Source organism: Aphelocoma coerulescens, chromosome 2, assembly GCF_041296385.1.
Source record: "Aphelocoma coerulescens isolate FSJ_1873_10779 chromosome 2, UR_Acoe_1.0, whole genome shotgun sequence".
NCBI lineage: Eukaryota > Metazoa > Chordata > Aves > Passeriformes > Corvidae > Aphelocoma > Aphelocoma coerulescens.
This window is the reverse complement of record NC_091015.1, coordinates 15,125,161-15,148,035: the sequence shown is the minus strand read 5'-3', so window position 1 is coordinate 15,148,035 and position 22,875 is coordinate 15,125,161. Positions and strand designations below refer to the sequence as shown.

The 22,875-nt window shown below is 38.5% G+C and overlaps 1 protein-coding gene across 14 annotated transcripts in view; it reads left to right on the top strand.

The window, feature by feature from the left end:
• Positions 1-22,615, top strand: part of SVIL (supervillin) — a 100,984-nt gene extending 78,369 nt beyond the window's left edge. For all 14 annotated transcript variants that reach the window (XM_069006553.1, XM_069006550.1, XM_069006549.1 and 11 more), the window contains 21 exons: positions 3,130-3,280; positions 5,968-6,051; positions 6,134-6,220; positions 7,191-7,368; positions 7,590-7,762; positions 9,015-9,170; positions 9,930-10,066; positions 10,564-10,711; positions 10,836-10,981; positions 11,805-11,980; positions 12,080-12,224; positions 12,703-12,979; positions 14,633-14,784; positions 15,923-16,028; positions 16,852-17,059; positions 17,877-18,010; positions 18,678-18,833; positions 19,237-19,380; positions 20,089-20,210; positions 21,027-21,182; positions 21,310-22,615. In XM_069006553.1, coding sequence (XP_068862654.1) covers positions 3,130-3,280; positions 5,968-6,051; positions 6,134-6,220; positions 7,191-7,368; positions 7,590-7,762; positions 9,015-9,170; positions 9,930-10,066; positions 10,564-10,711; positions 10,836-10,981; positions 11,805-11,980; positions 12,080-12,224; positions 12,703-12,979; positions 14,633-14,784; positions 15,923-16,028; positions 16,852-17,059; positions 17,877-18,010; positions 18,678-18,833; positions 19,237-19,380; positions 20,089-20,210; positions 21,027-21,182; positions 21,310-21,396 — 3,123 coding nt within the window. In that variant the 3' untranslated portion in view covers positions 21,397-22,615. The remainder of the gene's footprint in view (positions 1-3,129; positions 3,281-5,967; positions 6,052-6,133; positions 6,221-7,190; positions 7,369-7,589; positions 7,763-9,014; positions 9,171-9,929; positions 10,067-10,563; positions 10,712-10,835; positions 10,982-11,804; positions 11,981-12,079; positions 12,225-12,702; positions 12,980-14,632; positions 14,785-15,922; positions 16,029-16,851; positions 17,060-17,876; positions 18,011-18,677; positions 18,834-19,236; positions 19,381-20,088; positions 20,211-21,026; positions 21,183-21,309) is intronic.
• Positions 22,616-22,875: the final 260 nt, after the last annotated feature.

Sequence of the window (22,875 nt, the reverse complement as noted above, 5' to 3'; positions counted from 1 at the left end):
TGTAAGCTGGACTGATATTTTTATATTGCTCAAAAAAAACTGCCTCAGAATGTCATCAGTGATTAACTCAAATATATTAAAGAAATCAGAGGTAACTGTGTTAATATATTTAATCATACTTGAGCTCATCAAACTTACCATTTTGATTAAACCTGTTTTCCATAATGCCATGTGGAATGGCATTAATTACGTGCCTGTGATTTGATTCTTCATTGATTGTCTTTGCAGCAGCCTTTCCATGGGTGTCTGGAACAACCCACAGCTTGTGTGACTTGTTCCTACATGCTTTAGCTTTACTTCTAAATATTGTCCACATCTGAGCTTTTATCCTAAACACTTTCCCATTTTCAAAGGCTTTTTTAAAAATTAACGCTTGTGTTTTGGGGCATCTTTTCCAGATATTTTGTCTGAGATATCAATGAACACATCCATGTATTGTCCACAATAAATTAGAATATTTCATTGAAAGTAACCACCTTTTTGATGAAAAAAAAATGCATTGGAACTGTTTCACTCCTAAGTTCTTATGTATTATTTTTATTTATTCTTGATCTACTAATTCTTGGTTTGACTATTTTACAGTTGCAAATTTGAGATTGTTCTTTCATATCATAATTTGGCTTTTTTTAACTTAAAAATAAAATTTGCATTTAGAAGCTTCTTGAGCTTTAACTTTTTTGACATATTTTCTCCCAGCTAGAATGTGCTTTGACCAGTTAATTCCTCCACAAATGCTATATGTGGCAATTCTGAAAGCTTTCTAAACTGTTCCCAACTGGCAGGTGGATTTTTTCTGAAATTTCTTTTGACAGTTGCATTGGCTCATGTTAGGTTTCTAGCTATAGAAAATTACTCTTTAGTTAATCATGGTATATACTTCTGGTTTTCATCAGGACCATTAAGGGAAATGAAATTGATTGGGAATTGCTTGGTGTCTGTTTAGTTTATAATTTTTTAGTTCCTTTGTTCATTAATAGATTAAGGTAGGAGTCTTCATGCATTAGGAAGATATTTACTATGGAATTACTCCAAAGTTACATATGCATCCAGTCTGATTTTTTTTTTTTTTTGGTCAGGCACTCCAAAAATATTTTGCCCAATGGAACAGATTGAAATCTTCCATTCAAAAAACAAAAAAAGTTTCTTTCTCCTGTCAGACAGCTGTTTTCTTTTATCCTTTGGCACAACTCCAGAATTACTGACAGTCTTTTTTGCAATTCATGTGTGTAGTGATTAACACACATACTTTCCACGTCTGTATCTTCAGAATTTTCAGTAGTTCTATAGACCCTGAAGCTTCAGGTATTTGCTGGAGACAAAATCCAAAATTAAGATCCCTGTAAGTTTAAAAACACAAAACCAAATCCATATGATTTTACTTCATTCTGCCTCTCCCTCATTTCCCTCATATTGTAATGGAAGTCAGCATCCTTACTAAGTTAAAAGTACTTGTTTTGTGTATGAAATTTTACTTGTGGCTTCATTAGGTATTTATTAATTTCCTGCCCAGGTCTTCTTTGATATATTGTTGTGATTTTTTCTGCCAACTTTTCATCCCAGTGGTGGCTGTGCTGACACTGGAATGAGTAGAGACTGGAAGAAATGAAAGAGACTTCTTCAGTGTTTCTCTTTAAAGCATTCAGAGGCTTTGACAGATGAGGAAATGATCCTGAATACACTTGCATGTTGTTATTTCTATTGAACATTTTGGAGTTCTAGGGAAAAATCAGAGTTTTAAATCTTGATTATCATGGCTTGCAGTCATATTGTCTGACTGCCCAGCTCTCTTTCCTGATAAATTGAGAGGAAGTGTTACTGTAGAAGGCTGCAGAAATATATGGAACAAGAGGGAAGGAGTGGAGGGCTCTCATAGCCCTAGTCCTTGTACAAACCATTTCTTGGCTTTTCTTCATTCTTCTGGCTGATTTCTACTGATCCTGGTAAATGCTGAAAGCTACAAAGTCTCTGTATTAGTGTGTCCCCTGCAGTCACAGTAGTTTTTATATAAAATGACTTATTTATGTAGTCTGATTGATTTTTAAGAAAACAAAAAATATCTTCCTTGTATCTTGAAAGGAGAAAAATGTTAATGTTCACAAGCTTTTGTATACTTTTGCATTTCTGTCTGGTTTTATGAGCTAGATCTGTATTAGAGCTTGAGATTTTCTTTTTTTTTTCTTTCAGTTCTAGCAGCTAGGTTGTGAAGAAAAATGATGACTAGCATGCAACTTGGAAGTAATTCTATAGTTAACAGTCCCATGCACTAAAAATACTTCTATGTTTTATTTCTATGCAGTATAATCCCTGAAATGTTGATACTTTTCAAAGATAAGTATATTAAAGTAATAGTCCTTTGGCCTGACCTAGCTACAGCAGAGTATGTAAATTCAGTTTCTTTCCTACTTAATGTACCATCATCAATCCTCCTGTGTGAGAAGGGCACTAAGATAGTTCACCTTCTGCTTCTAATCACTCCAGCTGTTGGCCGCCAACCTCTAAAGCAAGAAAGGAAAGCTAAGGGTGACCTAGGGAAAAAAAAAAAAAGAGGGGGTGGTAGAGATGATCACAGTCATTGGAAAAATATTTAGTAGAGCAAGCTGACTTAAGAACTAAAGTGGGCAGCCTCTGGAGAGGCTGCTAATCGTTCCTGGAGAACTGAGTTACTGTAAAAGATTGATTAGGAATCATCCACTGAAGTTACACCACTTCATTGTTATTCCCTGTGCCACCTGCAGATTTGCACACTTAAAAACATCTGCTCATAGTCAGTAGTGATCTCACTTGTGTAGCAAGTCATGCTTCAAAAGAACAAGGTCTGGAAAATGATTTCATACACAGAGTGAATGGTTTGCTTTGCATAGAGGAGTGCCATCTGCCCTGGCTGGTAGTCTCAAGAAAAGGTCAAAGAGCACAGAGCAAGACCTTGCACTCACAGTGTAATGGGGCAGCAAGACAATGAAGCATCTCAGGGTCACTAAGCTGTGTCTGTGACTTCACTTCAGTCACTTGGTCTCCTGCTCCCTTCCCTCTGCATCTGGCAGTTGAAATGTTCAGCCAGTCTTTAGCTATGCCCTTTTTTTAAGCCGTTTTTTTTTTTTAAACAACTCTTTCTTTATTTCCTCCAAAAAGCAAAGAATGGCAGATAACCACGAGAGCCAAATGACCATTGAAGAGAGGAAACACCTGATTACAGCTCGAGAAGAAGCCTGGAAGTCCAAGGGTAAAGGAGCAGCCAATGACTCCACACAGTTCACTGTAGCTGGCCGAATGGTAAAAAAAGGTCAGTGATGAAATTATCCCAATAGAAATAAGACACCTCTTATCTGTCTAGTCAAAATAAAGTCAAACTAAAGCTATGCAGAAACAGCATCCATATTTAGCAAGAGGAGGACTGTTTATCTTCAACGGAATATCACATCATGAGTTGTTCGCTTCAGTTTCTTGTGGGAGTGGCATTGATCCATTTTGTTCTGCACTGTTGCACTGCCATCCACTTATTACTGGGTTCTGTCTGACTGGTGGAAATCTATCACTTGAACATGTGTTTGGGATATATGTTTTGGTTTTCCCTCTAATACAACCCACAGGACATAGTTGGATTATTCTTTCTTATTTATCCTTCCTTTGAAAACCCAGCTGCACTGTCTAGAGAATAGTTGTGAAATCTAGTTGTTTCTGTTGCTGGCATTTCCTCCACTCCTAGGATCACTGGGAATATTTAGCAAACAAGTATTGTTTTTATGGATGCTGTCTTGGACAACAGCTTGAAGTGTTATGTTTGGCTGAAGGTTCCCTGGTTCTGCATAAAACCACAGAGTAGAAATGACGAGGGAGCAATGTTGACTTTTTTGGGATCTCTTGAATTCAGTCACTGTTTCCAGATCTAGTCATTTTTCTAAAGTGGAACAGGAGTCTCTGAAGGCTGTACATGGTAGAAATGCAGCTGTTCACACAGCATGCCTGGGAAGATGATAGCTTTGGGAAGAAGGCGCCTAAGCTGATCTTTTGTGCCTAATGAATACTAGACTTCAGGTTGTTACAAGAACTTGGTTATTAAACACAACAACAATGAATCTTGAGTTAAATGACAACCATTTAAAAAAAATCATTATAGGGAGAGGGCAGTATTGCAACAGGAGTAACTGTTTGCAATCCAAGCCACAATCTGTTGGCAAACAGATGAACGGTATTAGGACATCTATTAGTAACATATTTTTGCTGCTGCTTACATTTTACATTGTTTTGCTGCTAGAAGTGCCAGTGGTCACTATTTAAAGAGTAAACTATTTTGGAGGATAACCAAGAAAAACTGTTTAGTTGTCCACAGACTTGCTTTTTGAGATTGTATTTTTGTTTAGTTTGTTGTTGTTTTTTTTTTTAATAGATTGGTCTTTGAGAAGGAAAGGAAGGTGGTAGCATTTGCTCTTCTTAATTAAAAAAAAATTATATTGAAAGGATCTCTTTAGGTGCTATGATTATGCTTTTGAAGAAGCAAGGTAATGCAATGACAGTGAAATCAATAAAAGTAATCTAAGTGGGATTTTAGTTAGATGTGTACTGGTTTTATATCCTGAAAGAATAAATTATCATTTTGAGTTTTTGATTTAAGAGATTGTGAGAAAGCAATGCAAAATAAAATCTTTGTTATGTGCATGTGCACAGATGCTGTATTTTAATTGCTTGTTATGGCTGAAAATTATTCAGTCCTAGTTGGAAAGTGATCCTTTTCTAAGCAGTTCTCAGTGTGGTCTTGTGGATTATGTCCTGGTAGAGCTGCTTAAGAGCTGTTCTTCTTGAGTATGTCTTGAGGAAGGCTTTACCCATTGGCTTGAAACCTGCTGGAATTTTGAGTCTGTTATCTAAGAGAGGGAAAAAATTGGTTGTGGGAAAGATACGTAGTTATATTGCAAATCTATCTTGGTGTTTGACAATTATGACAATTATGTTGCTAGAACTTACAGTAAAGATAGTGGAAACATGGTTAGTATGTGTTCTCCCAGCACAATATTGCTTTAACCTGATCAAAATAACTAAGGGCTTAAACTTACATGGCTCAGTAATTAGTAAACTGGCTAAGTGAAAATACATAATAGAGAAGAATGTCTGTTTCCCCATTCACTGAAAGTCTAGGCTACAAAAGTTAATGGATGCAATTCTTTGCCTCAGTTTGCCTTTCTCTCTAAAACCCATGACTCCTATGGAGTGCATTTCTCTTATTAGAGGAGTGTAGATTCATATGAAAAGAACGAAACAAAAATCATCTTTATTTTATCCACTGGGTCCAGAATGAATTCCTTTATGATAGTTATTGAAAAAGATGGAGGAGAGTACAACAAAAGGCAGGAGTAGTGCTTGATACGGTGGGGATTCTAACTTCCATTTCTACTTCAATTTCTATGTGTTCTTAAAAACCCAGCAGGGCCCAGTAATTACTGTGAAATCCAGAGACAGCATTCACAAGTCAGATGCATCCTGCTTATGTGTATTAATAGAGATGTGCTTAAATTTTAAAAAGGGAGTAAGAGGTTAGTGGAGGTGAAGGTGCCTATCAAGATCTTGGTGGCTTCCCTGCTAACCCTATCTTTTTGTTCAGAACACTTCCATATTTTTAAAATGTAGCTTGCGGTACAGCTGGAGCCCAAAATGTAGACCAAGTGAACTGCTGCTACCTTGAGAAGGAGCACAAGTACTGTATTGAGCACAAGCCTATATCTTGTGTTAGCTTGCTTAGAGACAATTGGAAATGAAGCTTTGTCTTGTGAATGGGGTGGTTTCTGAGGCTGCTATTGATTAAAGGAACAGGCAGGGCCCTCTGCCATCGCTGCTGCTGGGGAGGCTGGGGAAGTGTGCCGGCCTGTAGGAAGTAGCCAGGCTCATCTGCTTTCCCCAGATAGCTTCCCTGACATCACTGTTGGAAACACAGGCTGACTCTTGGCTGCATTTCCTTTGTTCTGTGTCCCTGTGCAGGCCTGGCTGCTCCAAGTGCACTAACACCAGTAGCATCCCCTTTCCGGCAGAAGTCAACCACTCCAGTTACAAAGCCCTTGGAAGGTAAGGAATAAAAATGGCTGAAATATGTTCAGGCTTATTTAATTCCTGTCAATAAACAGGTTTTACTTTCTGGTTTGCTTAGAAATTGAAGCCAGGCCTGATATGCAGCTGGAATCAGATATGAAGCTTGACAAGTTGGAGTCGTTCTTGGGAAGGCTGAATAACAAAGGTTGGTAGAGTTACCTAGGGTGGCAGCGTATCCACTCTCTGACTTCAGTAAATCGATTAAAGTGCCCCTTAGTTAAAATAACTGGTAGCAGAAACAAATACTTCTTTGCTCAGACTTCACTTACTGATAATTTTATTTTTGTGATTCAGTCTTTGCTAAATTTTAAGAAGAAAAGCCTTTTGCTATTGTATTACAAATTTACAATAGAGTAAATCACAGATGCCAAAATAACTTTATTTCTCTAAAAACAATGTAGACATCATTCTGTAGGACAGAATTTCCTAAAAGCACACAGCCAGTCTGAACCATATTGTCATATACAGTGAAACAGCTTTAAATGTAGTTTAGTCCTTTTAAAATCAAAATAGGATAGTAGGCTGCTCCCAAGCACAATTCATTCACTTTCCTGATTTTTTGAAAACTGACTCTCTGTAGGAGCTCATAAGCTTCCTTGTGCAGTCTGTTAGCTGTTTAGGAAGCTCTGTAGAGTTCTCTGGTGTTTCCATCTAATATGTCTGCCCACCATTTGTAAGACAAAAATCTTTATGTAATTTGTAGTGTAACAGATACCGTAAACCAATGTGTTCACATTTCAGCATAGGAGGCACTAGCATAGGATAATGACTGTGCCACACTCACTAGTCTGAAATAGTGACTTCTCCCCTTGTGATTCTAGATCTTTTCAAAGGAAGGAATTCCATAGGTGGAGGCAAGATGAAATATACAAGACCCTAAAATGCTTACCTCATCATACTAGAGCAACTCATTTATAGTGTCTAAGTTTTCATTTAGCCATATTTCCCTACCATTTTTCCCTACCAACAAAAACCTAAACACCACCACCACCCCCCAAAAAATTACCCAGACAATTACCAAACAAGCCATGTTTACCAAACAAGCCATGTTTACCTTTTCTAAGTTAGAAACTCCAGTATGATTATTTACTGGGAGAGGTGTTCTTTTCCTGCAGTTGCTGGGATGCAAGAGACAGTGCTGACAGTTACAGGAAGATCTGTGAAAGAGGTGATGAAGCTGGATGATGATGAAACATTTTCCAAATTTTATCGCCATGTGGACTTCCCTTCCTCCTCAGTGCCTTTGGATCTTGATGAGGACTTTGATGCCATCTTTGATCCTTATGCACCAAAGTAAGAATTACTTTTTCCCCATTGTTTTGAATGCAGACACAAGGGCAATGTTCAAAATGTTCAGCTCTAAATCATCTCTTAGGTATCTTAGTACCGGGCACATCCATTTCTTCTGAAATCATGCTTCTGCCTGAACTGAGGAACTGATCCTGTTTTCTTGTCTTTAGGTGATTCTGACTAGAAAAATTGCCTGATGATTATAAACACTGCTTGTTTTTCAGGTTGACATCTTCTGTAGCAGAGCACAAACGTGCAGTTAGGCCTACACGCAGAGTCCAGTCCTCAAGAAACCCCTTGAAAATGCTGGCAGCAAGACAAGATATTCTTCATGAATATACTGAACAAAGACTGAATGTTGCCTTCATGGAGTCAAAGCGAATGAAAGTAGAAAAAAGTAAGCTAGCAGGATGATTTGTACAAGACACCATTATGCCTTTTTAATTAAAAACAAAACAAAAAATCCCAATGCAAAAACCGGAACTGAAGGAACCGAACATTTTCTCTGAGTGGCAATAAATTGATTGAGGTATAAGGTGGAATGTAGACTGTCTAGGAGGCCTGGAGAGAAGGGCATGTGTGACTTCCTCAGGGAAAGTACCTATAGCCACCTCCTGTATATAGGTTTAATTATTTATTTTTAGCACAGTCACCTTGTGGAGAGAGAGAGAGAGCCATGATGCCTGCAGGGTGTGCAGGGTGAGGACAGGAGATCAAGGAAAGCAGATCCAACTTTGTCATGCTGGGGTGAGAACTGGCAAGAATAGATGCACTTTTGTTAAGGTACACTGGCCTCAATTTTGGGTCCTAATTTTCTCTCAGAAACTGGGATTAGCCTTCTTGACTCCTAACAATTAATTTCCATAAAGTATCAGTGCTTTGTGGCAGGGCTTATACAAGGTGTTTTACTTGAGAAGTTGCTTTCTCCTGGCAATCAGACAGACAGCAAAGACATCATTGTAAAATTTATTTAAATATTTGTCAAGCTACTCTTACATTTTGGAGTACAAGTTTTCCTTATTACATTTGAGTAAAGAAAGATCATCTTTAACTATTGAATGCATTGATGAAAAACATTAATTATATATGTAATACTTAATTGCCATCTCATGGCATTTCCCTGAGTTACAAATTCATAAAGTGTGTTGTCTTTGGTCGAGCAATTTGTAGCCAAGAATTTGGGCTGTAAGTTTACAATAAAACATGACTAAGACTCTGAAGTGTAAATGGGTGTTGCATCACACTGTCTCAGCCAAATTTTAAGGGAATTACAGTTAATTAACCTTGTCCCTGTGCTGTCTTTTATTATTAATGACTTAAAAGGCAGTGAAGATCTATACAGTACTACACCAAACATTGGGTAGGATGTTTCCTAGCAAAGTTGGTTTTTCTGTCAAATAGCATAATTCTGACACTGACAGTTTACTCTTGGATGGTATCTAGAAATTTAGGTAATCCTAAACCCACAAATCTTTTGGGCTAGTGATTAATTAGTTCAAGCTGGGTTTGCTATTGCTATGGAGAAGAAGAAAAACTGAAAATAACGGGCAGCAATTATTTTCTTAATGCAACAACCAATTTTTAAATATAATTTTGTAATTTTTGTGTCTGTCTGTCTGTCTTTCCTCCAACTTCTTTTTATGTACAAGTGTCTACAAATTCAAATTTCTCAGAAGTAGCGCTTGCTGGCCTGGCAAGCAAAGAGAACTTCAGCAACATTAGCCTGAGGAGTGTTAATCTAACAGAGCAAAACTCTAACAACAGTGCTGTGCCATACAAGAAGCTAATGCTCCTGCAAATTAAAGGTATGCTGGAACTGCTTTTACTTTCCCTAAATAGGCTGAATGTAACATATGGGAGATGCTACCACATTTAGATGCTTAGCTTGTTCTAGATCTTCAGGTCAAGATTTATGTCCAAAACCTGAAAAAATAAGTGATAATTGTGTAACAAGTTAAACCTTACAAGTAGGTTTGCATTGAGGTGCTGGTGTGTGTTTCCCAAGGAGAAAACAGAATATTTCAGAAATTCTGGCTATCTCCTGTGGAAATTTTTTAACTGTCCCGTTCTTCCAGTGCTCAGCATGACTTGGAAGTGATGTGACGGTGTTCTTACTCCACTTCCCCTTACAGTGCATAATAACATATCTGATTCTGCAAATAGCTAGGTTTTGGAAACAAAATTCTTAAAATTCCTGAATTCTTAAAACTTTTTATTGCCTACAGAAATTGTGCCATAACTTCACTTAAGCAAATGTAAAAGGTTCTGGAGTTTTGCTGCTGTCTGCCATTTACTTAATTCGTTTATTTCCAGAAGGACACAGAGTTGTTAAAGCAAGAACAGGAAATAATAGAAATATTAGTTGATAGGAGACAACATTTATTTTGTTTCCTGTGAGTAAATTCTTTTTCCACAGTAGTAGTTTTTAATTATTCTTAAAATATCTGTTTCCACATATTTTGCTAAGTGTGTTGGGATTGTTTGTATTTCATTCAAAACAAATCAAGTGGTGGCATTTGATAGTGATAGTTGAAGGAATACAATTAGCTTTCTTTTCTCTGTAGGAAGAAGACATGTTCAAACAAGATTAGTTGAACCAAGAGCCTCATCACTGAACAGTGGAGACTGTTTCCTGTTGTTAACTCCACATTTATGTTTCTTGTGGGTAGGAGAGTTTGCAAATGTCATAGAAAAAGCGAAGGTCAGTACTATTTTATTATTTATTTTTAGAACCGTTGCAGTATATGTCTCTGATGAAATTGAGCCTTGGTGCCAATTCTCCCAAAAACTGGCATGTAATTTATAGTCCGTGACAGGGAGAGATGCAGGATTCCTGAAAATTGGTTTTAGGTCATGCACTGAATGAAAGCTGACGTAGGAGTGGGTAGTTTGTGAAGCTGCAAGAGAAAAAGGATATCCTCAGGATACAGATTGAACTCAAAAAAAATAGTCTGAATTGCAGGATGTCCTTTTTATTCCCATGTCCACTGAGATCAGTCTTGCTTTAAGGCAAATGAAAGAATGAATGCATTTCTGTAACTTTTTTTCTAGCGTCTGTTTATTTAGTGCAATAAATAATAACCATTTCTTCTGCTATTTGCTGTATTATATCTCATTTGCCTTCTCCCTGAGCAAGAATATTGCACAAGTATTCGAAAGACTTAAGCAATCCTGTTCAGATAACTGTTAATCTCTTAGGCTTCAGAACTTGCAACTTTAATTCAGACAAAGAGGGAACTTGGCTGTAGAGCTTCTTATATACAGACTATAGAAGAAGGAATAAATACCCATACCCACGCAGCCAAAGACTTCTGGAAACTCCTTGGTGGACAGACAAATTACCAGTGTAAGCATTGTTATAGTTACAATATCTGATGCTCTATCACAATAAGATAGTAGAGTCAGTTCTCTTTAGTAAAGATAGTTGGATGTTAATTTCTTTTGGGTTTTTTGACGATCTTTTCCTTAAGCCGCTGGAAGTCCTGAAGAAGATGAAATGTATGAAGCTGCAATAATAGAAACAAATTGCATTTACCGCCTCGTAGAGGATAAACTCATTCCTGAGGATGACTACTGGGGAAAGGTGCCAAAATGTACCCTGCTGCAACCAAAAGAGGTATTGTGCCACTTACTGCTCCTGTGGTAAGTGCAGGAACATGCAACTGATTTTAACTTTCAGTAACTGCAAATGCATGTGGAGAGAATCACTGAAAACTGGGTCCTCTGTGTTTCTGAAAGGCTTCTGAATGCTTTGCTGTCTAGAGTGTGCTGCAGGTCTCAAGAAATTAGTTCACGTTATCTTTAAAGTAAAATACCATTTTAGGAAGTATAAATCTTTGTATCTACAGTGGCTTATTCCAGAATCCTGAAATGCAAAACAAGTAGCCCTTTGGAAAAACAAAACAAAATAAAACCTGCTTTTATTTCTATGCCTAGTAGGTTCTTCCTCTTCAAACAACCATTTCACCCATCTAAGTCAGAATGAGAGCAGGTTTCTAAAATGAAGACACGATGCATTTTCTTGAAAGTATTAAAGTCACTCCCTTTTTGCCTATGTTGTGCGTTCTGTCAGCCTTCCGTGGCTGCAGGACAAGGCATAGGTCTAAATGCCAGAGAAAGCTGCTGAAACTGGACAGCAATCAGTCATGCAACAGAACCAGGTTTTTAGCAGTAAGAGCTCTCTGATCTGCTAGTGACTTTAGCCACCTAAACATACACCTCACAGCATTCCCCTTACTTGCTTCCAGTTGTCCTCAGAAACTGGACATTACAATGCAGACTGCTGCCCTGTCCTTACTTGCATTTAGTGCTACTTGTTAGTGTCACTGAAGAAACTCTCATTTGGAGGAATTTCTGTTCAGCACAAGGAAACTGGAAGATCAGGGTATCACCTAACCTAATGGTAGGTTGATTTTTTTGTTGTTTGATTTTGGTTTTAGGTGCTGGTATTTGATTTTGGCAGTGAAGTATATGTGTGGCATGGAAAGGAAGTTACTTTAGCACAAAGAAAAGTGGCGTTCCAGCTGGCAAAACACTTGTGGAATGGCACCTTTGACTACTCCAATTGTGATATAAATCCTCTGGACCCAGGAGAATGCAATCCCCTCATACCCAGGTATCATAACTCGAATTTAGTCTCATTGCAGATACTTAGTTTTCTTGCCCTCTTTTCACAGTGTTTAATTTGATCTGTATCTTTTGTTCCCTTGCACAGAAAGGGACAAGGACGCCCAGACTGGGCTGTATTTGGCAGACTCACAGAACACAATGAGACAATACTGTTCAAAGAAAAATTTCTTGATTGGACAGAACTGAAGAAACTCAATGAGAAGAATTCTAGTGAATCCCTTCACCAGAAGGTGCATATAATAAGCATGCTAGGTATTTCAAACTAGATGACCTAGTTGGGATTGCAGCCAGGGAAATTTGTGTTCAAGGATCCAGAGCACTTCCTTTATTTTGTGGGCTTTGACCTAGGGGCCAGAACATCACTTCCTACAGCAAACCCACAGAGTTGTTTTATATTATTATTTATATCTTACATTCTAATTATAAATATATTTGTGTGTATGACTTTTATATGTTATATATAAACATATTAATATATTATTATTATTATTATTATTATTATTATTATTATTATTGTTATTATTATTATTTATATATGAGCCAGGCAGCTCAATGAAAGCTGCTGAGGTGGCTTTGGCAAGGCATTGAACGATGACAAGATATTAAAGTACTGAAGTGTGCAGGAGTCAAAATGTTTGACTGGAACTGTGGGGCCAGGAGAAAAAAAAGCTGTGCTCAAAGAAATCTCTTCTCTGTGTTTTCTAACAGGAAGAATCCAGATCTGACTCTAAACCATATGATGTCATGCTAATGGTAGCTATGCCTCAAACAACTGTGGGCACAGTCTTGGATGGAATGAATATTGGCCGGGGCTATGGACTTGTAGAAGGAGAAGATGGGAGGCAGTTTGAAATTATCACTGCCTCTGTGGATGTCTGGCACATCCTGGAATTCGATTATAGTAGACTGCCTAAGCAAAGCATAGGGCAGTTCCATGAGGGAGACACTTATGTGGTGAAGTGGAAGTACATGGTGAGCACTACAGGTTAGTGAACAATTCCATTTCATCTTCCTGAAACATGCAGAAGTGCAGCTAAAACTCCTGCTATTAGTGGTGAGATCCAGACCTATATTTCTATGGATATGAGACAGCTTGAAAGGTTAGGGATGCTAATTTAGCCTCCCTAGGTCATTAAAAAGTAAAGCTTTTTATTTTGTTTGAAAGAAAGCAGTAGAAAATTAAAAAGTTAGTTATTTTTGATACAACGAATGTAATGCTGTCCATCTCTGCTTTTACCCAACTTGGTGGTGTACACGTTCACAGGACAGCTTGTTAAGCCAAATTATGCCCACAGCTTAACACCAAAATAACTAGGCAGCTGGACTAATGGCTGGGGTCTGAATGCCTTGCAAGAGAGGTAGGCTTAGCAACAAGAAAAACCTGGGTAATGGAGATCAGTAACACTGACAGGAAAAGCCCTTGCCAGCTCATTGCCCTTGCTGTCCCTTCTGCTGTTGCTGGAAACTCTTTGATCTGGATTTCAGGCTCAGCAGTGTTCCAACAAAGAGCCTGAGAGCAGCAGGTAAAGGCTGAGAACCAGTCAGCTCTGTAAACCCATTGGAACTCTCCCTTCTGGCACTAAACTAAGAATAGGTGGCTTTTGTGGTAAGTTAAAAACAAATTGTCTAAAACTGATTGTTCCAAATAGCAGTATATTAAAATCAGTTGAAAGCAGTGTAACAGTTATACAGCTTCAGGCTTTTAGCCAAAAAAATGTAGGTAGGTCTTAGTTAGGATCCTTGAGATCAGATACTGGCAAATCCAAGAAAAATATAAAAGCTTGTAGGTCTTGGGAGAAGTGGGTAACACTATTACTGAACTGTAAACAGACTTCTAATCCAAATGGATGAAAACATATTCCATCACTCCAAAAGAGAATAAATTTTTATGTAGGAGGCAGTACTTTTATGGACTAAATGTACAGATTCCCATAAATTTTAGAAGTGGGTAGTGGTCTGATTATTCTCAACTTGAAAAAAACAGGATGCTTTCTCCTAAGTGTTTCAGTTGGATGCTGCTCAGCGCTGCTGGAATCAAGGCAGATGTTTTAATATTTTTTTTAAAAATCTGTTTTCAAACTCTTGGGTTTTTTAAAATCTTTGATTTAATTAAACCTGTTTATTCCCTATTCACTGTAAAGAGTGAAATATTCTGTAAGTGGTTGTGTTGTTGAATTTCACTTGCTGTAAACACTATTTGCTTATCATAACACCTAAATACTGATTGTTAAGGAAAAAAAAAAAAAGCAGCTGCTCTCCTGCTGCCAAAGAACAGTGTGTAATGTGGAAAATGAGCCATAATGCACTCTTCTGGTAACATAACTGGACATGCCATTTCACATGCATATTGGCTCAAGTGCTGTCAATTATTTTTCTCCAGATAGTACCAGGTCTTTCTACATCTCTTTTTCCAGCCAACACAGGCATCTCTGCCTGTGGGCTTACATCCACCTGAGGAGACAATGCCAGCTCTGCACAGGGACATGCTGACTTGGAGACCTAATGTTTCTCCAATTGCACTTTTTTTTCTTTCCTGTTCTGGATGGGATAGTGCTGAGCTGGCAGATGAGATTAAACCATGTGCTGTTTAAACCTATAGCCAGAGTACTTTCTTCAGCATGTGCTCTCTGTTTTGCAGTTGGAAGCAGACAAAAAGGAGAGCAACAAGTACGGGCTGTTGGAAAAGAGAAATGTGTGTATTTCTTTTGGCAAGGAAGACACTCCACAGTGAGTGAGAAAGGAACATCAGCACTCATGACAGTGGAACTTGATGAAGAGAGAGGAGCACAGGTGAGCTTCCTAGGTGGCAGACCCAGTAAGATTTGCCTGTCCGGGTAGCTGCTAACGGTAAACAGGAATGATCTTTTTTGCCTCCTCCCTTTCTGTAAATGTGTTCTTGCCATTACAAATAGTCAGACCTCAGAATTACTTTTGACATTATTCCAACTGCCAGAGATCCTGCTTCTAAGGATATTTCTGGAAAAGGGTGGAGGAGAAGGTGGTCTCTCCCATCCCTGCAGGAATAAGTGAAGAGAGATTCATGCCTTCCTTTCATGTTCAGATAGCAGGACTGTCTTCCTAGCACTGATGAGAAGCACTTTCTGTAGGCCAAGGCAAAAAAATACATTTGAAATTTTCAATTTGCTTACTCTCTGATTACATATTATTGCATTATTTGCAGAGATTCTAGCCAATGCAGATGCAGCTAGTTTGAAGCTGAGGACAGGCTAGTTTGCTTTGTCTTTAGGCATGTTTGGGTTTTGCTGTGGCTTCACTGTTACCAGCATACAAGTTGGGAGGTTTAAAGTTAGTTTCTGTACCTTGATCATGTTTTTAGTTTTTTAACAGCAGCATAGAAATGACAAGAAAGATAGGAGTTCATAGAGGAGAAATAAAAGGGCCCTTGATGAAGAGTGTGAGAGTCTCTGCAACGTAGCTGATTTAGGAATTGGCCATACCAGTTTCATACTCCAAATGCAATGTTTAGTGAGCAGAGAACATGCATGTTATCATAGAAACCAGTTTTACAGCAAATTTTGAACCTACTTCAGTATCCTATGTTATCTCCATATTGGTTTCAGTGAATATAGGTCAAGGTGGACAGGTTCTGTAAAAATTCATAAAATTCAAAAAATGGTTAGTTTAAACCAATTTAAATTAAAGTTCATTTCGTATTCCATTATCCTCTGAAACTCAATTGTTGGATTCGAGCTAGAGGTTTCTTTTAATATCCAGGTCACATATGGAACCCATTGCATGCTGATATATGGTAATTTAAACAATAGTCAGCAGTTGTAAAGTAGAAGGAAAGCCATCTTTGTGGGTGGCCATAACTATATAATTTTTAGTAATCCATAGAGACCAGTTTTCCTGAGTCTGTATACTTGCCTTATTTTTTTTAATGAACAGTGGTGCTTTCCATTTCCAGGTACAAGTGCTTCAAGGGAAAGAACCACCATGCTTCTTGCAGTGTTTCCAAGGAGGGATGATTGTGCATGCTGGAAGAAGGGAAGAGGAAGAAGAAAATGCACAAAGTAAATAATTGTTAGTTAAGAGTTTCTGCCCCAAAATCCTTTTTTAGCTGTTGTGGAGGGCTTTGTATTCAGTCTCAACTACCATAGTCTGTAGAAAGGAAAAATTAATGCCATGAAACTCTTGAGACAGCTTTGCAATGCTTTGTTTCAAGGTAGTCTCTTTCTTCTTTGAGCATAAAATGGATTTGGTCACGCTAGAGCATGCTGACTTGATTGTATTGATGCACACATAAATTGTTTTAGTTTGGTTTTACTTAAGCCAAGTGCTCATTTGCTTTAAAGTATGTTCTTTCCTACACAGTCTGGGGAAGAAAACTGTTTTTATGAGCAGTTCTTCTGCTCCAAAGAAAGTTCTAAGTTTTTATTACCCAATCACTGCTTTTTGTGACATATTCCTTGAATGCGGGAGTTGAGGTAGGAGAATTTCAATGGAAGTGTAGCTTGGAGATGTTCCAGTTTTCACTTGACTGTGACCTTATGTTCCTAAGGTGCAGAGGGGAAGAGGAGTTGAATAGGAGGAATACTGTGTTTGTTTCCCTTCTTCATGATATGAAAGAGCAGAACTTGACTCTTCTGCTGTTAAACTCTTCAGCTCTCAATACTTGTACTCCAGTAGCAAGGTTTCAGAAGGCATCTTTTCTGCACAGGGTTTCTCAAGTAGTGTTAGCCAGACCTGGTGCTTAGCTAGTTTATTCTGTGGCAACGTAGGCATGCAGTAGGTGAAATTCATCCAGTATGAGAACAGCTGTTCCAGAGCAGAGGTTTTGAATTTTCAGTCCTGTGTGATTTTATAATAGTGCTGCACTGTTCCTGTCTGCTCCAGGTGATTGGAGGCTTTATTGCGTGCGAGGAGAAGTTCCCAGTGAAGGAAACTTACTTGAAGTAGCGTGTCACTGCAGCAGCCTGCGTTCCAGGACATCCATGATTGTCCTCAATATCAACAAAGCTCTTATCTACCTGTGGCATGGCTGCAAAGCACAGTCCCACACCAAGGATGTAGGAAGAACAGCAGCCAATAAAATAAAAGAACAGTGAGTGTCTGACCTATATTTTGGACATGTTTATATAGACTACCAATTTACTTAAAATAGTCCGACTCAAAGAAAATTTGAAATAAACAAAGCTGTCCTCTCAGTACAAATGCAACATGTGCATGCTTGCTGAGGAGGAGGAGTGAAGGTTGGTTGGTTTGGGAGAGTAGAGAAAACTCACATTCTGTAATTGCTTTCACTGGAAATCAACTGCATTTATTAATAGACTCACAGAATAATTTGAATTGGAAGGAACCTTAAAGTTCATCTAACTCCAACCCTCCTGCCCTGGGCAGAGATACCTTCCACTAGACCAGGTTGCTCAAAGCCCCATCCAACCTGGCCTTGAACACTTCCAGGGATGGGGCATCCACGTTCTTCCTACAGTACTAATTACAGTTTAAAAAAAAGCGGTTTTCCATTTGGCATGAGATGCTAAACATCTGAATAGCAAATTAAATTGCATTTGATAGGAGGATTAGAATCCAGCCTTGTGAATAAGGAAGAGGAAATTAATTTGGGAAAGCATGCAAGGAGGACAGCAGCAATTACAAAAGCAGGCAGTGAGAATCCCTACTGAGAACTCATGCGAGTATCTTCCTCACTCTGGGAATGGGATCCAAATGCAATGAGAATAGCTGTTGAAATTCCCTGTCTTGTTTTTTGATAATTTTTCAAAGTGCCTGTGTTGACATGAGGTATGCAACAAGCCTGTAGGATACTTTTGGGTTCCACTAATGCAAGGGGCCAGCAGGTTTGTGTTAGCTGTGTTTGGGGCAGGAACGCTGAGTTCACTCTCTCTCTTTGTGTTTTGTAGGTGTCCGCTGGAGGCAGGGCTGCACAGCAGCAGCAAGGTGACAATTCATGAATGTGATGAAGGGTCAGAGCCCTTGGGATTCTGGGACGCATTAGGGAGGAGAGATCGGAAGGCCTATGATTGCATGTTGCAAGGTAGAGCTGCCTTCCCGGATTTGGCACTCACATTTTACTTTCCTGCTCTACGGTGTTGTCAGATTTAATACAAAGTTTTTGAGGAACTTCTCAGTAGTTGAGTTGATCCCTTCAGAGAAATGCTTCCAAAACTCTTACTGAGTTAAGTAATACTTAAGAATAGAAGGAAAGTGCTGGAAAACCAAGTGTTTCATTTTGTTCTCCCCTGCTTCTGCTGCCCCTCTGTATTCAGGCAGCACAGAGCAATAGTTAACACTGTTACCAATATATTTAGATTCTCCTCTGAAGGGATTTAGGAGGCAGTTCTGCACACATTTCTGTCCAGCCTTTGCTTTGAAACTGCCAACAAAGGTAGCAGGGGAATTGATTTACCAAGTGGAAAATCTGTCAGTTAACTCTGAGATGGGCTTGCTTCACTTAATCTGCAAAAGAGCCGGTTATGAAATGGCTGATGGTAACTAACCAGGATAAGATTCAGACTGATGGCAGCCAGCCACTCAGCTCAACTTCTTTACAGCTGTTGCTAGTCCCTCAAGACATCTGGTTGTCTCTCCTGATTTTTCAAAACTCAGAATACTTACAGCTACTTTAAAAGTTTATTTGTTAGTTTTTACAATTAACTCTGACATTTGCTATTGTGACTCTTCTTAATTTTTGTTCCTTAAAGATCCTGGAAAGTTTAATTTCACGCCCCGCCTGTTCAGCCTCAGTAGTTCATCAGGAGAATTCTCAGCCACTGAGTATGTTTACCCTTCAAGAGACCCTGCTGTCATCAATTCCATGCCATTCTTGCAAGAGGATCTTTATACTGCCCCACAGCCAGGTATGTGCTTTAAAATACTTAAGTGACAAGAAAACAGATGACTGTATCCTGCATCAGGCAGTGTTTCAGTAATTGTAAGCACTTTTAACTTGATTTATCACAGGAAAATGTGTGCTTGTGATGCTTATCCAGTATTAAGCAATAACAGTAATTTTTCCATGATAAAGATGCTGAGAAATAATCAAGTATGTATGTATTCCAGAGACTTGCTGTAAAAATACATTGTTTATATCTGAGAATCAAACTCCAGCTGAAGTTTAGCTGGATGATTAACAAAAGGGATTGGTAAACTGTTAAATGATCCTACTGTGATGCTGACAAGCATATAAGAATGGGGTTGTTTAGGGGATTGCAAGAACTAGTAAGTGGCTGATGATGGATTTGTTATTTTCTGACTGTGCAGCACTCTTCCTTGTTGACAATCACCATGAAGTGTACCTGTGGCAAGGCTGGTGGCCTGTGGAAAACAAAATCACTGGATCAGCTCGAATCAGGTGGGCTACAGACAGGAAATGTGCCATGGAGACGGTGCTCCGGTACTGCAAAGGTAACAGCGCTGTGCCTGACTGCTCTGGGTGTGTCATACCTGTCCATGCCTTGCTCTCCTGAGCTGAAAGGTGCTCCCCCAATGTAATCAATAAACATCAGTTTATTTGAAGATACATTCTCCACTCTTTTTTTAGCAAACCATTTATCTAGTAACAGCATTGTTCCCAAATTGCCAAGATACTCTGCTGACTCAACTCTCAGTGGAAAGGCTTTATTTATTGTGTTACACCTCAGAATAACAAGTTAACAATTTAAACATTCTCATTTAAGCCTCCAAGCTGAAGCTTAGTTGATTGCTGGCAGGATACTTCTGCTGAGCCTACCAGAAAGTTTCATTTACCTGAATTTGGCTAATTTCAGACCATCACACTCTGCTTACTCTATTCTAAGTCTGTTTTTGTAAGATAAGAAAGGCATTCGGTTAGAAGTAGCTGTTGGGGATTTTCAGCATATATGTTTTAATCTTTGCAGTCAGATATGGTAAAAGGCAGGTGTAAGAATACTGAAAAACATGTTAAAAGGTCCCATACTAATTAAAAAAAATCCTGGAAAATTTATTCTTTCTGCCTTAAACTGCTTCAGCTTTTCAGGAAAAAATTAAATACTCTTAGGAGGTAGCTTTGGATAGTGGGTGAGATTGCAAAATATTGTACTGTTTATAATTTCTCTCTCTCTTTTTTTTTTTTTGTATTTTGACTGTTTTTAGGAAAAAATGTAAAGAAGCCCCCAAAATCCTATCTAATTCATGCCGGCCTAGAGCCTCTGACATTCACTAATATGTTCCCAAGTTGGGAACACAGGGAAGACATTGCAGAGATCACAGAAATGGTAAATCTTTTCATTGCATAGACTGTCTCCTATTGCTAGTAACTGTGTCTTGTGTTGTCAGTAACACTGGTTATTTGTGCTCTCAGGCCCTAAGATGCAGAGGATAAACTTAGAAACCACAGTTTAGGAGTCTGCACAGGAAAAATAAAACACCACCACAGCTAAATTCTGACTGGGAATGTGTATATCAGAGGCATTCCTGCTCCTTTTTTTCATGTAACTTCTCATAGTTTGTTTTTTCTTGTTAAAAACAGGAGGAGAGTGTTATCTGAATCATCTCTTAGATGTGCTAGAGTTTGAGCTTAACAGAATAGCTGTTTCAGTCATGCAGCAATGTGCAGTTCTGGTCTGGTCTCCAAATTCAAAGTGCAGGGGAGCAAAACACCTCTCAAAGGATCAGCTGGCTCCAGGGGTTTTGTTACTGACTTCCTCAGCTGGGATGCAGAGTCACAGCCAAATTACATGTGGCTGCTTTAAAAGCTTTCAGTCAAGGGGTGTCTCAACACAAATGACATCTCCTGTTTTGTAAGTCCTCTGCAGCCATCCTTAGTAGAAAATGCTGGTTTCATGACTAAACACAGATTTCAGCCTTACTCTGAGATTCTGGGAATACAGGATGTCCTTCTGCTGAGTGCAGACCTGTTTTTAGCTGTGAAATTGTTGTAGGGCAGGGCTGTTGGCCTGTGTGCACACCTGGACGTATAGCTTTGTGCTCAGGCCAGGCAGGTTATCCTGTGCCATCTGCAGATGGCCATGGGCACAGTTGATGGTTTCAGCATTGTGATCCTGTTCCCTGTTTTCCTTTTCTCCTTCCAGGATGCCGAAGTTTCTAATCAGATAATACTTGTAGAGGATGTGCTGGCCAAGCTGTGTAAAACAGTGTATCCATTAGCAGATCTCTTAGCTAGGCCTCTGCCTGAGGGAGTTGATCCACTGAAGCTTGAAATTTACCTTTCAGATCAGGACTTTGAGGTAAGGAGAGAAGAGGTGCACTGTTACTCTGTGCATCTGTGTCTAACCACGGGGGAAAGTCATTTGCTGATCGTGCTACTTAATCAGTTATTTTTGCTAATAGCACATCCTCTCATTTTAAATGCAGGTTGCATTAGAGATGACAAGAGAGGAGTACAATGCACTGCCATCTTGGAAGCAGGTTAACCTGAAGAAGGCAAAAGGACTTTTCTAAGCTGTGTTTATGGGAGTGAGCACTAAAGGGATGTCCACTCTCACTTTCTATGTCCTTTAGAAGAATCGTACCCTACATTTACAGAACAGATAAAAATAATCTGAAGGTATTAGTGACTACCTATCTGGAGGTGTGTAATATTATAAAAGGCCAAGAGAACTCTTTGAAAATGGAATTCAGTTTTGACTCTTAAAGGCAGTGTGTTTAAGCTCCATTCTCCTATGCACTTAAACAGTAGTTTGAGCTACTGCTGCAGGTGTCCTTTGGCTATATACAATACTTGCCATTTTTGTTTTTAAAGAAGTTCTCTTTGTAAAGTGTTATTTTGTTAGTTTGTGGATTACAAAGAATTTATATTTATATAAACACATAGAACAAGTATGTATTTAACAATGCAATATATAGTCACTTTCAAGACTTTCATGTCAAAACTACAGAAAAGTAGCTGGATGGCAGTTGCTTGTACTGAATTAGCTATACCACCAATATGTATCTCCTTCGCATTCTGAAGTTTCTCTTTGCAATAGTTAATGAATTGTTCTCAGTGCTGCTTCAGGTGCTAAACCGAACAAAGCATTTGTATTTATAGCATGGATTTCTTGAGAAACTATGCGAATCAACCTTTATACTTTATTATCCAAAAATGTATAGTGCCTTGTTTTTTGTGTACAGTTTATATACAAAAAAAAAAAAAGATTGGTCTGCATTTTGAAGATGGCTTAGAACGGTCTCCTACATTACTTTTATAATAGTAGAAATAAAAACATCTCAGTTCCTAATACTTGTTGTAAACATTAAACATGTCTTTTGTGATATAAGAACCGAAAGTAAAAGCCTCTGAATAAACTTGTAGCAATGCTCTGACTTGTCATTAATTTGTACTGTAATCTGTACTAGGTCATTGGAACCTTCCATAACATGGTATTTTCTCAAAATATTTTAACCTTAGATATCTGTGGGTATTGTACAGAGTTATAATTTGAGAAGCAGATAATGTAGAAAATAATCAATGTATGAGATAAAATTAAGTTGGGCAACACTTTAATGCTGAATGTTGGAACTGTCACACAACTCCTGTATCCTTTGGGTTTCCCTGTTTTATATATGAAACCAAAATTATTATGCTGGTTTTCAAAATTTGAAAAAGTCTTTTCAACCTTTGTGCAATTGGGAGTAAAATTTGAACTGAAAATAAACATTGTGTCCATTTTTTCAATAAGCACTGAAGTCAAAATTGTTTTTACTCAGTTAATTAGGACATTGAATAGAATCATCAAGTAAGTATTTGCTATTGTTTGAAATGTTTCTCAGGCATTTGGCATTTCTGTAATAAGTTGTATGGTTCTCCTCTGGTAGCCTCGTGGGTTTCACATTTTCATTCCTGGCTGCATAGCTTTCCTTCTGCCCTGCAGCCATTCAGAGCTGCTTCTGGCTTGGGGTGGTGCCTGTCGCTGCTCTTGTCATTCTCCTAGGCCAAGC